This window comes from Plectrocnemia conspersa, unplaced genomic scaffold, assembly GCF_051122295.1.
Source record: "Plectrocnemia conspersa isolate PC_06_02 unplaced genomic scaffold, ASM5112229v1 ptg000014l, whole genome shotgun sequence".
Taxonomy (NCBI): Eukaryota; Metazoa; Arthropoda; class Insecta; order Trichoptera; family Polycentropodidae; genus Plectrocnemia; species Plectrocnemia conspersa.
The window spans coordinates 10,080,507-10,097,532 of record NW_028277178.1 but is presented as its reverse complement, the minus strand read 5'-3'; the positions used below and the strand labels follow the sequence as shown (position 1 = coordinate 10,097,532).

Here is a 17,026-nt window from a genome sequence, read left to right as displayed (position 1 = left end):
ATAACAGCACAGTTTAGGAATTTTATATGGTGAACTATAAATTTACACAAAATTGACTATGTACATATGTATGTATTTACAAATATTGTATATGAAAACAGAAACTTTATTTATTCATCTTTATTATTGTAATAATTAATAAATAACAACTTCATTAACCAAAAAATAATGTTTATGCATAAGTGTATAAGAACAACTTATACATCTGCAGTAGGTTTAGCAATATTAAGCTAGTGAATACAATTATTATAATTTATTCTTACGTATATAACATGTTAATATTGATGCTCATAATAAATATTATTATAACTCACTTTTGCAAAAGTTTAGTTACAAAACAAATAAATTACACATTATATACTTACATAAAACTAATTTTCTAAAGAATTGTAATGTCTACCAAGCTGCATTTGTCAGTTACAATAATATTCACATAAGTATCAATAAATTGTCAATTGAAGAACTTTGTTTTCATTCAATTGTAAAAATATACAAAACTCTGATTATAATCGTCATATAAAAAATATGTTATAAATATATAATTTGATGGATTAATAACACAAAAACCTATTTACAATTTTCAAGTGTTTAGGTGATAGAAGATATATTTTCGATTAATTATTTAAAAAAAATCTTATTTTAATTCCAAATATGCATTTTTAACCCATCAAATTATATTACATCGTAAGGTCACGCATGTTGGTGAATTGCCTAATGCCAAGGAACTTGATTTGGATTGGTAATAGTACCAAGTTTACAATAGCGAATTGTTGCCGGAGTCATGGACGTTGCGGGTACACCGCTTACGGATTGCGATCCGCTGTTCCCGTTACCGCCTTCACCGTGCAGAGTAGCCACGCATACCCATTGACGTTGATATTGCACTGGAGATAATAAAAAATAATTTATTATAACGGTTTATATTTATTGATAATGTCTAATTCAACTTACTTTTCCATAATCGCACAGTGGCATCGTCACCGGACGATGCTAATATTGTACCCGTGACGTTCCAACACACCCTCCAAGCGGGAGCGCTGTGTAAATCTAAATTAGCTACTATTTCCACTGTATATCTACCTCCACCCTCCCTGAATTTTTTACAGAATATTATTAAGTCAATTTAAAATTTTTATATTATATATATATTAATATTATACTCACGGGAGCGGTTTTAGAGAAACAATTCTAACTTGGCTCGAAGCTATTGCTAATAAATGATAGGAGCGGCCTAAGTTTGGCGCAAAAGCAATGTCATGAACGGGATCATTTACTACTGGCCAAGATCCGGTCGGTTCTATTCGAGTCCATCTTCTCGAGGCTTCGCTATATTCTAATAAAGTAACACGACTTCCATCTTCGCTTCCAGCGGCCAACATCGGAGGATGAGCCCTAAAAGTATTCAAAATTTAATTCAAATCTATTACTCAAATCTATTACAAAAACTTACCTTGATAATGAAGGATTCCATGATATACAAGTAAGAGATGCTTTTATCGGTATTTCATGCTGCAAAGTCCATTGAGCAAGGTTCATAACGTCCAAAGCTTCATATATTCTACAATTAATGTATAATATTACATATTAATAACGACAATTATATTAAGAATTAAAGTACCTTATTATGCCGTCTGATGAACAAGTAGCAATGAGAAGTCCCAATGTTTTCGGACCGAATTTAATGTCAGTGACAGAAGTTCTAGAATCTACTAAGCTTATTTTTCTTATCCATTGCTTACTGCTTTTTTCGCCAGCGCCTGTTATGTCACCTTTTAACAAAATACATAAGACACACAATAATGGTTAAATATTTTAAACATTCGCTCAACTTACTCGACTCTTCCCATACGGCGGCAGTCCTGTCAAAGGAGCAAGTGGCCAGAACTTGGCCGAACTCAGGATGAGCCCATGTCACTTTCCAAACAGAGCCACTGTGCGCTTTCCAACTGGCTGTCGGCTTCCAAATTCCGTCGTCGTCTTTGTCCCAGACCTGCACTCGTCAAAAATAACAATCTAAGCATCGTTAGATAGAAAAACACCGGAAAAACTGACCTTGACGAATTGGTCGCTGGAGCAGGTGGCCATCCGCTCCCCATAAAAATCGTACGCCACATCGTGTACCAAATCGCGATGCTCTACCGGCAAAGCCTGCGCCTCAGACATTTGCGCTAATGCCTTCGATTTGACCTTTATGTGTCTGCGTTACTTAATATCGAATGTCAAACTTGACAAGCTGATTTTTGACACATTGCGTCAAACAACCGATCGAAATATAAACACTACAATTAGCGACCATAATTTATTACAAGAAATAATCTTATAAATTATTTAAATCTGAGTTACGTTATTTTACTTTATATAAATTTTCACAAAAGTAAGCAATAATTAAGTTCTTTTTACTTAATAAATATTTACTTGTTCAATATTACCCCCATGACATTTTCGCTCATAAAGTCTCTTTTGAAGATGGCTTCCGTAAGTGATGTCACATGATTTTTCGTGAAATTTTAGTCCCTCCCTTTTATATCACAAAGTGTCACACCATGCCAGATCTTTCCTCTCCTTCTAAGTCACATCACAGAACCAAATGATTTTTATTTACAAAAGCAACAATATAATAAGTAGTATAATATATGTATTTGTGTGAGAGTAATGTTGCTAATTAATTTCTTCTACAAGTTATGTATAATAATAAAAGAATATGTACTCGATATTCATAGGCTTATATTGCAAAGAGAACAATTTATCAATTAATTGTTGCATAAAACAAATTGTTTGTGCATTACTGCTGGACAGATTAGGTACGAGCGAGCATTGGTCAGAACAGTAATCAGTTTATGTTTAACTCTCTACATCGATTTCTTTTCCGAAGATTTACCTTACATGATTGCACAAACAATTAGTAACTTAATGAGGATTCTTATCCATTTATTTTTATTAATCCTTAATGTAATTATTAAATCAACTTATTATGTTGATAGATACTTCTTTCGCAGTATATTTTATTTTATATAGTGAAATGTTGAAAAAGTCTAATAGCAGATAAAAAAAATCATTAATTGTTTATTACTGCCGTTCTTAAGTAAATGTTTTGCTGAGTTTGCAGTTTTATTGGATACTCACGAAATTTCTAATATTATCGTTGATCTCTAAAGTAATTCACTATTTTAAATAATCAACTGCTTTTTATAACAAATGAGATATAGTTTAGTTTTTTTATTTATCTAGATTCTTTACATAAAATTTCTACTAAGATTCCAATAGTTGTGTTTTTCAATCTATACATTTATTATATTTTTTTTATTTTACCAAATATGTCGACAGCATTTTTCTTTCAATAAGAAAACATTTTGAGCAATATTTGCATTAACGCCAATTTGTCAATACAATGGTTCCTTGATTTAAGAGTTTAATTTGTTCCGTGACGAAGCTCATAACTCAAATTATTCGTATGTCAAATCAATTTTCCCCATTGACATAAATTGAAATGCCTATAATTCAGTGAGCAGCGCTGTGGTTGAGACCAGATCAGTTGACTTTTGAGGTCTGACGATGAGCAATTTATTTTCCGATGTAGTGTTTCACTAGATTAGTATATCTGGATCCAAAATTGAGAGTAGCTTAGTTTGTAAATCGGAGGATAAGTTTTTCCTGTTTCAGCGGCAGGAGTGATACGATTTTGTATTAAAAATTCGAACCCTTATATTGACTTTCAATCATATTGCGCAATCACATCGTTGTTCCCACAATTTTGGCTTCTCTGCAGGTCCTGAATTTTATAATAGGTAGTTTAGTGAATGGGTGGTAAAGTATTGGCAATAAGATACAAGTTAATGGCTGAATAAGATTTATTTACGATTTAAATATTACATAGTTAATCAAGTACGAATGGAGACAGTCGACGAGCGCCAACCAGCAGACGTTCTCCTGTCGCGTTACTAAAACGAGTCTGTCCTCTCGGCTGCCTACTCTCAATGTTGCCAGCGTAGCTCCAGAGTGCCCCCCTCCCCCATAGTAGCATAATCTTATTTTTTCGATGGCTAGTTTAATTTAACTCTGAGCTCGTTTGGTTCCCGTGAGACTTCTCCTTTTCGTTACGTATTATTTTTCTCTGAATGAAGAGTCGATTTGTTCTGTCTTGTAAGAACTTCACCGATTTAACATTTCGGCATGTTTATTATTGGTCTCCATAAAATAAATAATCGCGCCTGTCGGAATTTAGTTTTAATAAGTTCGAAGAACGCAGCTCCAATGTATATTCGTTAAACTCCCTAAAGATATTTATTAGTAGCCTAGTGGAATATAACTAAACATAAATTGTTCAACAGGCTAGAATCATAATATTAATATATTATTTAGTATATTTTACTTGCACCCAACAGTACGATATCTAAAGGGTATCATATCATTCATTTTCTGTTGAAGAATAACTAATATAATTACTTGTTTCGTGCTACAAAAGCCACGCTCTTCTTACTAGTGTAAGACTAAAAAAAAATTGCCATTTAATAAAAAAAAGAAACAAGAAAACTATTTGCCTCATATATAAAATCAGTTATTAAATGATGCCTGTTAATAGTGATCAGATCGAGTTTTATCTTACCACTTTTTCTATTTTCCGAAAAAAATGTAATAATCTTCTCAGCCGCTTCGATTCTCTCTATGTCTGTTATTTACTTTTTTGTGTTCTTATTATACTCGGTCGGAGGAAGAAATTGTTAAAACAAACATTCTGTATAAAATAATGTATTTCTTTTAAAATATAATTATGGAATAACGAATAAAACTCTTATCACATATGTATGTATATTAGGTTGTCCAGTTAGTTCTTGCGTTTTTTGTTTATGCTTTATTAGTCACAATGTTTTCCTATTAGTATCATATAGTTTTATAATCTTGTTTTTTTATTTGAAAAACCACTTTTACTTTTTCAGCGTTGTTTATAGTTAGCTGTGTTTTACCCTAAAATTAAAGAGGTGCAGTTTCACAAAAATATTTTTTTAACATCTCTATGATTCTAATTAGGACTGTAATGCTACACCAACTGCTCGGCTTTGTTGCAGAAAGAACAATTTGTTAAATTTTTGCAGTGTTTAATAGCTTTTCTCCAAGAGATCTAACACAGTTATTAGCAAAACAAACTTATACGTTCACTGCAAATAGTGCTCAATCGTCTGAATTTATTGGGAATATTAAGTCCAGAAGTTTGACAAAAGAATCCCTTATAAGCACAGTCAAAACAACATTAACTAACGAATCATCTCATGCGTCTTGAGTTTGCTCCACATGGATCATGTCTTTCTCTAATCACACAGAGCGAAAAAACAGGTAAATGAAAATCAGCAAGCAAAATACATTACCAGCAATATATAACATTTAAAAATGATGAAATAATGAAATAAAGCAGAACTGGCTAGATGGCTCATGGCAAAAGAACAATTTTTATCGACGAAGTATAGAAAAACTACTGGAACGCTGTCAGAAGATAATTTAAAATTAAAAAGATTACTTTAATTGTATATATAATTGTATCAAAAAAATCGCAAAAACAACACAAACTTATTGGACAACCTAATGTAATAAATCAATTTTCAATATTTGTAAATCCGATTTTATATAATTTAAATTACGAATAATCCAGACTTACACTTTCAAGTTTATCTTTAATACAAGTGTACCCCAGGTTACGAGTCTTACAATGAAACGAATCACATATGATATGAACGTCATACATTTCTATCCTGTATGATACGACGCTTCATCAGCAAATAAATTTAAAAATTGATACAGATGTTGAGATAATTCAAAACAATTATCAAATGTAGAATCAATACATAAAGTTAACATTCTACAGATAACTGATGATGCAAAATCCGATCAAACACCCATCATCGGAAATTATAGGGCTTACATAAATTTGGAAAAAGATAAATATTTTAATTATTATAAAAAGTTAAGAAAATTGAACCGAGAAACGCCATGTTATAAAACGATGAAAAGAAGCAGGCGGCTGTTCAGTTAGTTATTTACAGACTACATATTTTAAATCGCCTTCATAATAAGAAATGTGATTGTCTTACTTCTATAATTATGTAATTATGAAGACATAAATTTAAAGAAAATGAATATGGGAAACGGCAATTCACAATAAGGCTACTATTTGATAGAACACATTTAGTACGTAGCCTGGGGTACCAAGGGCTCGAGAAGATGGCTCGCGTGAGCCTTTTGAAAAACATTCCATATCTAACAAACACTTGAAAATCTAGGATATTATCGACCGGTTTATATTCTAAGCAACGAAATATCATTGTTTTTGATAACAGCAAATAGAAGTTAATTAACGTCATAAAGTTCGAGAACCTTAATAAATTCTGGAACTTGTTACTGCATTAGGGGCATTAAATATTATTTTAAATAATTTTATTTTCGTGGAGCATGAACCGATTAATATTTTCAGTCTCGTTAAATATAATAAACATTATGATGCAGCCATGGAATTATAATAAATAAATGATATTGGGAATCGAGTGCATTCCAGATATATATATATATATATATATATTACAACCAGAATTGAAAATATTGTAAAGCTAATTTAAACAACCATTACAAAGCATTAATGAGGCAAATACAGCAATTTTTATTATAATTGAAGAAAGCTTCAACATTTACTACAAAGGTGATTCTTTACATCATACAATAAAATCTGCCATAGAACAAGTATCGATTTACGTTAATATAATTAGTTTCAACGATGGCAGAAAATATAATTAAGAAGTTAATAGACATGGATATAATAAAAATTATTTACAATAAAAAAATAATCTAAAGGTATCACAATATTATTGCATGACATTGTTCGAAATGCCAGTCGTAATCGGTTTTAGACGATTCAATAAAAGAAACATTAAATTTTTTTTACATAAATACTTAGCACATAGAAAATAAAAAACCTAACAAAAACTTTTTGACTAGTGTTTTCATTACTTAAAGACAAAGGAGATGGAGAGAGTAGGATATCGATTGTTTCAACTATTTTAGTTGATTTATTAGTGACAACTTCAGCTAAAGAACCAAATAAATACATTACAGTAAATATGCAGTTCCAAATTTTTGAAATGCACAAATTTGTGCACACAATATTCAACGTGTGAAATTTCACCAGTTTAGCAAAAACCTAGGCGAATCGAAAACCATAGTAAGATGGAAATAATTAAAATTAGTCACACATTTGGACCTCTCCGGAGAGCTACTGCCGCATGGTATTATTCTATATTTCCCGATTAGCATCATACAAGGAATGGCAAAAGTATTGAAATATGACTGACGATCGGAGTCATGGAAATTAATTGATATACATAAGGCTAATAATTTAATTAAACGATCAATAAAGATGCTCACATATCGACATGGTACACAGTAGCAATATTACAAGCTTTTTGCTTTAAATGTAACTAAACACTCCTCTGTATTATACTGCGAACAGTACAGCAGTACATCAAGGGTACGATTTTGTAACGCAGCTCGCACAGTTGCCGTAGTCAAGAATACGATAGGCTCATAATTTTTGGATCAGAAGTTATATTAAACTAGTAATTATACTAATTATTTCCCCCCTGAAGAGTATGTCGTCAGTCACGGGAACGATAGAAATGCATAAAAAAGATTCCGGTAACTATGAGAAACATGTTAAATTCTTTTAAATAAGTAAAAATATTCCATACGTACAATATATGGCGAAAAATTTAAAACTAGTACTTTGGATGACAGTCCACTATTGATGTAAATAATAATAGTAAGCTTTAATTATTTTTTCACGACTGAAGAGTGAAATTTTCAATAGATCGATGTGAACATTTATTATATAATTTTAAATGGCTTAAAAGATAAAAAGCACAGTTGCAGTTCTAGTTTTATGAATTAATTAGTTAGAAAAATAAGTAGTCTCACTATAGAATGGCAACGGATCATTTAAATGATCATTGTATTAAATAATTGTAACATAAAACGAATAACATCTTATGAATAACTCGGCAATGAGTCCTTTTATCTCACATGCACAAAGAATTCGTTTTATGGAACAAATTATTTATTTTAATGCACATATCCCAAAATAATTCTCTGTTTTCGATCCTTTTAACGGTAAATACTGGCTGAATAAAATATTTTCAGATAATGAAAATAATACACAGCGGTGTGTATTATTTTTATCATCCAACGATCTATCGAAATGCATCTCATCGCACTTGTTCATCGACGACATCGGTAAGTCGGCCGATCAAGAAAACACATGTTTATACAATATGTATATTTGACTCTTCTCTTACAGTCTTCTCTCGATACTTACCGCGCTGCGAATTATTTATATAAAAAACATTGCACCACTGACTCGGGTCGAACCGGAACAACTCACTGAGCGGAACCGTACTAAACTGCACATAATACTTAACCCACTTATTATCGAAACACAGCGTATAACAACCGCACTAAACGAGAACTAAAGGCACAACCACATATACTCACCGGTGTCGAGCGCCGCCGCGCGTGGAACTATTTTTTAGTAAGAATCAAAACTGAACGAACAAATAAACAAACAAACAGACGCGATCATTTATTTCACTCGCACTCGTGGAGCACAGCGAAAACGTTATATAAAAAATACATAAAACTACATAGCGAACAAAACATTGACGGATCGGACACTGCACTGAAACGCGGAGAGGCGCCTAGGTGGCGCCCCCTCTCACCACCACCACGACTAGGTGGTCGTCCTTGAGGCTCTCCTCGGCGAGGTTGTGGCACGTTCGCTTGAGAAGCTCGGCGGAGAAGTCGCACGGGGGGAAGGAGTAGAGGACCCCGGTGGCCTCGGTCTCCTTGTTGAGGAGAGATATGACGCCGGCGGCTTCTTTCTGTTTGAGATAGGAGACGAGGTTGCGCAACGGACGCGTCTGTACGCCGGCTTCCTCGCCGCCGACGGAGGCCGCCGAGCCGGCTAGGCCGAGGAAGATGGCGTGGGAGCTGCAGGTGGCGATACGCTTTTGCACGTCGTCGAGCTTGGGCCGGTCGAGCCGGAGGCGCTGCGTGATGCGCAGGCGTCGCTTGCCGTCCTCGTCTTTCATGAGGCCCTCGACGATGTCGCCATCGCCGTCGGTGAGGTGTAGTTTGGCCGGGAAGAGCGAGTTTTTAAGGACGAGCGCGCCGCTCCAAGAAGCGTCGGCTTTGCGCGCTACCTCGGGGAGGGTTCTGGCGGCGGCCAGGGCTCCAGCCGAGGCCACCCCGCGAGGGGAGGCGTCGGAGTCGGAGTCCGCGGAGCCGGCTCCGCGCGGAGAACGAGACGAGTCGCGCCGCCATTCGTCGTCGGTTGGGTCGGGCGGCGGACGGCCGCGCCCTCTGCCCCTGCAGCCGCCGCGGCCCCTCGCCGCGTAGCCCTCGTCCCAAGCGGCGTCATAAGGCTCGCGCCCCGGCTCTGCGTCCGGTTCGGCCGTCGGAGGGTACGGCTTGGGGCGGTAGGCCTGGCCGGGGCCGGCGTCGGCGAAGTCCACGCGCAGTCTGCGCTCGGCGCCGCCCAAAGGGAATCCGCGCATCTCCTTGACGGCCGCCTGCGCGGCGTCGATCGAGTCGTAAGAGATGTAGCCGCTCGAGTCGCCCTTGGAGTACTCGATCTTCTTGATGGCGCCGAAGCGGTCAAACTCGCGCTCCAACTGTGGCACTGACGTCCAGGGCCCGAGGCCTCCCACCCAGATGCGCGTCGTCGGCGTGGCCTTGCCGTAGCCGATCTTGCACTGGAATTTGCCGATGTACTGACCCGAGAGCTCAACCTTAGCGCGGTGGGCCATGTCGAGCGTCTGGTAGCGCACGAAGGCGAAGGCGTTGCCGGTGCCCGGTGGCGGACGCTTGATGTCCACGTCCTCGACGGAGCCATAGCGGCCGAAGATGCGGCGCAACTCCTCGTCAGAGATGTTGATCTCGAGGTTGCCGGCGAAGAGCGTGCGCGTGGCGAGCGGGTCGTCCTCGGGCTGCACGTGATGCAGGTAGTTGGGAAACTTGTCCTTCTTGCTCTCGGGCTTGTCGAAGGGTGGGTGGTGCGGTCGCGGAGCATAGGGGCGCGGCGGGTAGTGCGCGTGCGGATGGGGGTGCGGCGGTGGGTGATGCAGCGGCGCGCGGTGCGGCGGCGGGTGGGCATGCGGATGGGCGTGCGGGTGGGCGTGCGGCGGCGGGTAGTCGTGCGGCGGGGGGCGCGGCTCGCGCGGCGCCGGATACGGCCGCTCGTGCTCGGCGGCCGGGCGGCGGCGCTCGGGCGCCGGCGACCACGAGTAGTACGGCCTCTCGTCGTAGGGCTGCGGCGTGGGACTGCGGCGCGCGCGATACTCGGCGCGCGCCGGCTCGTACACCGGCTCTACGAGCGCCGCCTTGTCGTACACGGCCACGCGCGGCTTACCCCGTTTGGCATCGCGCGCGTCCTCCGAGCTGCGGAAGCACACGAAGGCCACTCGCTCGTCCGGCTCGTGCGAAACCTTCACGCTGAACTCGCCGTACTTCTTGAACTCGCGGTAAAGCGCGTCCTTGACCGCGTCGTCCGACGCCTTCGGGTGCAGCGCGCTGACGCATAGCACTTTGTAACCGTAGTGGCGCTCCGCCTCGCGCAAGTCCCTCGCCCTCATGTACTCGTCGCGGTGGGGCGAAACGTAGCGGCGCGGCGAGGGCGAGCGCGCCCTGCGCCGCAACCTCTCGGCCGACAGCCGGTCGCGCTCCCTCTCCCGCTCGCGCTCGTCCGAGCTGTCATCGTAGCGGGGCGCTCCGCTCCGACCCCGTTTGGCCCGCGCCAGGCTGTCCCTCGACGAGCTGCGCTTCATGTTGCGGATCTTGACGGTGATGCGGTCCCTGTCGGCGCGCGGAATCCCCAGCATGGGGGCGCGGAGACGGCGCCGGGCCCGAGGTCGACGGCTCGTCGCGGTGACGCTTCCGGCGACGCGTCGCCGGCGATCGATTCAAGCGCGTTCGCGAACGTCCGACGTTTCGCGAAGCGGCCGTTCGCGATTACAACAAACATACAATACTCAAAAATATAATAAACAATAATAATAAAAACGTCAACTTTACTTACGATTCCGATAAGAATATATTTTTTGCCTCTGATCCGAATTATATTCTCAATAATATCCCTATTTATTTTCATAATTTTATTATAATAATACATAAAAATACATCCAAAAAATTACCAATTCTAGTTTATAATAGAAAGAAAATATTATAAATTTACATACATACAGGCTTTGGCATAATAATGGCGCACCTCAATATAATCAAATGTGTTATATCTTGAAAAAATGTGAAAATATAAATAAAAAACCGATAGAGGTTATCATGAGCTTATTTTTAATACTTAATAGGCTCACCCTTAGCTTTAATTACAAGCTGCAACCCTTTTTGTTATACTGTCAACTGACGCCTTGCAACTGTACGGAAACAATTTTCTCTATTCCGTCTGCAATTTTTCTCAAAGACAAATCTTAAATTTTCAATTGTGCTGGGTAACTTTTCCTTATAAGTTTGCTTATATATATATATACTCTATAGGATTTAATTCGCGTCAAACTTTTTGACGCAAACCAACCCCTGCTTTTTCGCAAAATATGGCACGGAGTGTTGTCTTGTTAGAATCGAATGGTAACGTAATCTTGGAAGTATTTCCCTATATGAAATCATTAAAGTGGACTACAACATTAAAATATAAATATCACTATTCACACTAGCTCCGCAAATGTACACACAGTAATTATGTAAGAATAATCTAACGATGGGTCTAATAATATCATAATATTTTCTAACTTATATATAAATACTAAAACATTATTCTCCAACATTTCTTGAATATCCTACCATTCAATCATACTTCTGCAACTATTAAACCATTTTGTATTTAGGACTACTCAATTTGTCCTATTTTGTAATTTTTGCAACATCGCCTTATCCAATTTATTAAGCATACATAATATTGTAGCACAATAATTACTGCAGGGCAATATAATACTATTGTATATAATTTTATTTGTATTTATACCTAACATTTTTTTCATTCTAAATAATATACCTATTTTTCTACTTTTTTTTATTATGTAATTTCAATGCTCCATATATAAGTTTTTATCTACAATTATTTTTGAATATTTTATATTATTTTGGCGACGGATGGCAATTAGACACAGATTGAGCCGCTGCAGTGGTATTTTATTGAGAATTAAAGTTGTTTACGTGGTTATTTATACAATTACGGGGCACGGGGAACGCGCCGAGGGTTGTCAGTAGAGAGAAAAAACCGTCAAACCAGTGTTACCAAAGTGCCGCCAAGTTTTGGCCATAATGAAAATCTATATTTAAATATAAATAGGCCCCAACATTATCAACTATTTCTGTAATGGAGTAATTTATAATTATTTTTTTATTATTATCTAACATATCGTTACAGTCAGTAAATATATATTTAGTTTAAGTACATTATTTTTTAACAATATTTCTATTATATTTAACAATATTATTTTACTATAACAACAGCAAAATAGACAGATACAAACATACGATTGCCCAATGTGAAGAAACACAAGTATTTTTTTTTTTATTTAAAAGCAAATAATTAAAAAAAAGCAAGTGTATATTGGAGTCCAAATATATATCCTCTTTCAAGATATGTAACGGTTGTAAAAAATATGTCTTTAGTTATCTCTTGGTTTTAACAATTTGCTCAATAAAAAAACTGTAACTTAACTGTAACGTGTTTAAAATCGTAATAACTAGTTATTATTCATCAACCTACATTGATGGTCGATATATTTTTAATTGGTATCTAATTATTATATTGAACAAAAAATACCAACTTGAAGTGAGTACTTAAATCAACGCGTTCGTCCATTTTATATATTATCGAATCGATTAGTTTGCCAAAACTATTTATATATCAAAATGTGCGATTCTGCATTGATTTTATTTTTGGTTGCAATTTCTTCAGCTAAATATAAAAATATCTTATTTTTATACAACCGATTTAATGAAAAATCTACAGCTATTAGAATACAATTCAAAAAAACTGAAACTCAAAACTCGAGTTCTATGATATTTTTATAAAAAATTGTTGAAAATAAAATAATTGTATATTTTAAATAAGGTGAAATTGAATATTTACAATTAGTTTTTTAATTAAAATGTAAGTACACGAATCTACAACCTGACGCGACATCGGAACGCGGCCGCTAGAAGAAGAAGAAGAAGAAGAAGCGGCCGTCAAATAATCAAACCGCTGGTCATCGCCGGCGAGAATCGTACGCAAAGTTGAATTCCGACTTGTGACCGACGAGATGAGCCGCTTCAGACCGTACGCGGACAACGGGGGCTCCGTGGTGGCCATAGCGGGCGATGACTTCGCCGTGATCGGCGCCGACAGCCGTCTCAGCCAGGGCTACAGCGTGCTGACCAGAGGCTGCGACCGGCTCGCGCAGCTGGCCCCCTCGGCCGTGCTGGGCTGCGCCGGCTGCTGGTGTGATGCCCTCACGTTGAAGCGCGTGATCAGCGCTCGTCTTCAGATGTATTTGTACGATCACCGTCGGCCAATGTCCACCCCGGCTCTGGCGCAGATGCTCTCCGTGGAGCTGTACCACAAGCGCTTCTTCCCGTACTACATATCGAACGTGCTCGCTGGTCTGGACACCGAGGGCAAGGGCTGCGTCTACAGCTACGACCCCATTGGCAACTACGACCGATCCAACTGCCAAGCCGGAGGATCGGCCGGACCGCTGCTTCAGCCGCTGCTCGACAATCAGATCGACCGCAAGAACATTTCGGAGGAGACGAAGCCTCCGCTGACTCTCGAGAGGGCACTTCAGATCTTGAAAGACGTCTTCGTGTCGGCTGCCGAGAGAGACATTTACACTGGCGACAATATATACATTAAAATAATCACCAAGGACGATATACGCGATGAGGTCGTATCCTTAAGAAAGGACTAAAAGTATTGTCATTTCCATCTAAAATGTTAGCGAAGGGTATGCTGCTTTTTTAATTCGTTTAATAATTCAATAAATATTTTATATAAATAATTTATCTTCGTTTTAATTCGCTCTTTTAATCCCGCTTTTAGACTGCCAGCTTATAAAAAATATATTTGTCACAGTTGACTACTACGATGATGTTGCACTTTTTCAATGTATGTTCAATCTATTAAAAGTCACTACTGGCACATCTTTATTTGGAGAAAAAGTTTACAAAGTTGAATGTCGTCTTACTGATTATAAACACTAATTTTATCAGGGCTGTGGAGTCGTTAAAAAAAAACACGATTCCGATATTTACCATCAACACGACTCCACTCCGACTCCGACAAAAAAGTTTAATTTTATCAGGTATTTTTGGTGTTTTTCTACACGTTTAATATTCATACGCTATACACATTCATTATTACGCAATTAAAATTTCATAATTTAAAAAAATGCATTTTATAGAAAAAATGGTCGGAGTCGCTCATTTTTCACGACTTCGACTCCAACTCCGGCCAAAACACCACGACTCCGACTCCACAGCCCTGAATTTTACTAATCTGATTTGAATGATTATGAAAGATATTCAGATTAAGCCTTTAGCTGTGTAATTGTTTCTAATATCATAGTTTATCAAAAATTATAAATATACATACATACATATTAGGCGAACTGAAAAGAAATAATGTTTTAAAAATGCATCTGCTTGAAATTAGCGTTTCACTGGTCAAATTACTTTACTGGTATTATTTTGTAACGATGCTGTCGATATAAAAAGACATATTTTTCCACATAAGGACAATTTCAAAGCCAAATATCAAAGAAACGCATTTTCAAGAGCTAAAGGAGAACCCAAGGCTAAAAAAATAATCTGAAGGTAAAAAACAAGTACCTCTCGACTGACAATGACTAAAAGTAATATATTATGAAGTGTTAAACCAATCACAGCAAAGGAGTATTATCCCTAATTAACAAACCCTCCATATTGAAGTTTAGTTATATCATATAACTTACATGTCTAATAAATTTTGGTTTGAAGCCCATGCATCTAACACTCGCTTTCAGCTTTACGGCATTAAATAGTTCGCTAATGAAAAGTGTAAGCAAAGGTTGCCTACAAGTAATACTATCATGTTATTTGTTTTATATTAATTAATTTTCATATTTTTTCCAAAATTATTATACAATGTTTTTGTAATTTATGACAATTAATTGCCTTTAGACAAAAAAAGCGACTTTCGTTAAAAGTTCGTTGCAATGACTCCTCACAATTTGTTACAAAAGATAACATATAAAAGACACAGTGAGCTATCTCTTAATTTGTAATTTGTAACCCCTTTAAAATGTCGATTGAATTCAGTGAAATTCGAATATGTTTGCTTAATAAGGTTAAATTTGGATCAAATGCTTGAGATGCAAATCGTATAATATATTGAAAGAACTAACTGCACAATAATAATTTAAAAAATGACTCCTCACAATTTGTTACAAAAGATAACATATAAAAGACACAGTGAGCTATCTCTTAATTTGTAATTTGTAACCCCTTTAAAATGTCGATTGAATTCAGTGAAATTCGAACATGTTTGCTTAATATGGTTAAATTTGGATCAAATGCTTGAGATGCAAATCGTATAATATATTGAAAGAACTAACTGTACAATAATAATTTAAAAAAATCCTCCGATAACAATGAATAAGAATTGCGAATTGCTGTTAGTAAAAGTAACGTATCAAGAAATCTAAAACAAATTGCTTCCATTTACAGAGTGACCAAATTTTGAAAGTATCAAAGGAGGACAATAAAAATAAAATGGTCATTTAGGAAATTTCTGTTCGAGGAGAAAAAATTACTACGGAAGCTGAAAAAAGGTCATCACGGATATTTTTGTTCGAGGAGGACAAAATGAGGACGTCTGGTCACCTTAACCTACATAAATTTGAAAATCATGATGAATAGGTCCTGCATATGCTAACAAATAAGAACAAGCTTCAAATAGTAACATTTTTTCCCTTATATCACGTCTCAAAAACACCATTTTTTGATTGCATGCTTACTGTTACGGATAACAAATTGATCTTTTATTGTAATAACAAGTTAACCAGTACTCGGTTGTCATCAAATGATATCACACACTTCAAAGACAATAATCACCACAAGATCATGATTTATATATTATGAACTGCAGCGAGAATTGTCCACTACGAGTTTCTTGAGTCCAAACAATTACGGCTGAGGTAAAACTGTAAAGGGTGCTTTACTACATATTCTCTTTACGTTTTTTTTCCAATTGACTATTATCCTTTTTGCATTGGATAATCATACAAGAAATAAATCATTTTTAAAAGCAAAATTAAAAATGAAGGTTCTTTACCTCTAAAGATACAACGTTTTATAAACACTTATCTCGTCGGGAAAGAGTCATAGAATACAAAGTATTTTAATAATAATAAAAAAATTGCTGAAAACTTCTATCCTTATTTGATTTTTAATATACAAAATCTCACGAACGTTTTTATCCGATATCAAAAATTTACTTATTAATTAAATTAATTAACTTTCATGCGCCCATGCCATACCACTTTGTCAGAGAATTTCAAAAAGAGATATGAGTGAGTTACAATTCTTTTCGACATAACAAGTATATTTATACTTAATTAAATAATTTTAATATAAACTAACTTTAGTTTAAATAATATTTATAGCGATGGCCATAAGATATAATGATTCCGATGAATCGGATCTCCAATTTGAAGATATAGAATTTCTTTCGGATAACGAAGACGTGATTGAAATGTTGGAATCAGATGAAGATTATTGCAATTACGAAGTAAGTCTTTTTCACATTTACATTTAAAATTATTATTTATTATATTATAAATTAATTAAATTATTTTTATCGAATATGTCAGATTCATCAGAATGTAATAAAAACACGAAACATCCTTATAATGTAAGTATAATATCAAATTTTTTTTATGATAAAAAAATACGACAA

The 17,026-nt window shown here is 36.9% G+C and overlaps 3 protein-coding genes across 3 annotated transcripts; 1 reads left to right on the top strand and 2 right to left on the bottom strand.

Moving 5' to 3' along the window:
- Positions 1 to 105: 105 nt before the first annotated feature.
- On the bottom strand, positions 106 to 2,393 carry LOC148226194 (nucleoporin SEH1-like). Its single transcript, XM_088203091.1, has 7 exons — positions 2,053 to 2,393; positions 1,834 to 1,990; positions 1,619 to 1,769; positions 1,451 to 1,558; positions 1,165 to 1,392; positions 952 to 1,091; positions 106 to 884 (listed from the first exon to the last, which is right to left on the bottom strand). The coding sequence occupies exons 1-7, from the start codon at positions 2,161 to 2,163 to the stop codon at positions 712 to 714; spliced, it is 1,068 nt and encodes a 355-aa protein (XP_088059217.1). The 5' UTR covers positions 2,164 to 2,393; the 3' UTR covers positions 106 to 711.
- A 6,208-nt stretch (positions 2,394 to 8,601) lies between these two features.
- nito (RNA-binding protein spenito) lies at positions 8,602 to 10,993 on the bottom strand. The gene has a single exon (XM_088203090.1). It carries the CDS (start codon positions 10,908 to 10,910, stop codon positions 8,730 to 8,732), a length of 2,181 nt encoding a protein of 726 aa, XP_088059216.1. The 5' UTR covers positions 10,911 to 10,993; the 3' UTR covers positions 8,602 to 8,729.
- A 2,196-nt stretch (positions 10,994 to 13,189) lies between these two features.
- Prosbeta6 (proteasome beta6 subunit) lies at positions 13,190 to 14,087 on the top strand. Its single transcript, XM_088203918.1, has one exon. It carries the CDS (start codon positions 13,353 to 13,355, stop codon positions 13,998 to 14,000), a length of 648 nt encoding a protein of 215 aa, XP_088060044.1. The 5' UTR covers positions 13,190 to 13,352; the 3' UTR covers positions 14,001 to 14,087.
- The last annotated feature ends 2,939 nt before the right edge of the window (positions 14,088 to 17,026 follow it).

Excerpts from the sequence above, each read along its gene's own strand:
- LOC148226194 (XM_088203091.1), bottom strand. The coding sequence starts at position 2,163 with ATGTCTGAGGCGCAGGCTTTGCCGGTAGAGCATCGCGATTTGGTACAC. Across the intron at positions 1,770-1,833 it reads CGCCGTATGGGAAGAGTCGA|GTGACATAACAGGCGCTGGC; the intron begins GTAAGTTGAGCG and ends TTTTGTTAAAAG. Across the intron at positions 1,092-1,164 it reads GTTTCTCTAAAACCGCTCCC|GGAGGGTGGAGGTAGATATA; the intron begins GTGAGTATAATA and ends TAAAAAATTCAG.
- nito (XM_088203090.1), bottom strand. The coding sequence starts at position 10,910 with ATGCTGGGGATTCCGCGCGCCGACAGGGACCGCATCACCGTCAAGATC.
- Prosbeta6 (XM_088203918.1), top strand. The coding sequence starts at position 13,353 with ATGAGCCGCTTCAGACCGTACGCGGACAACGGGGGCTCCGTGGTGGCC.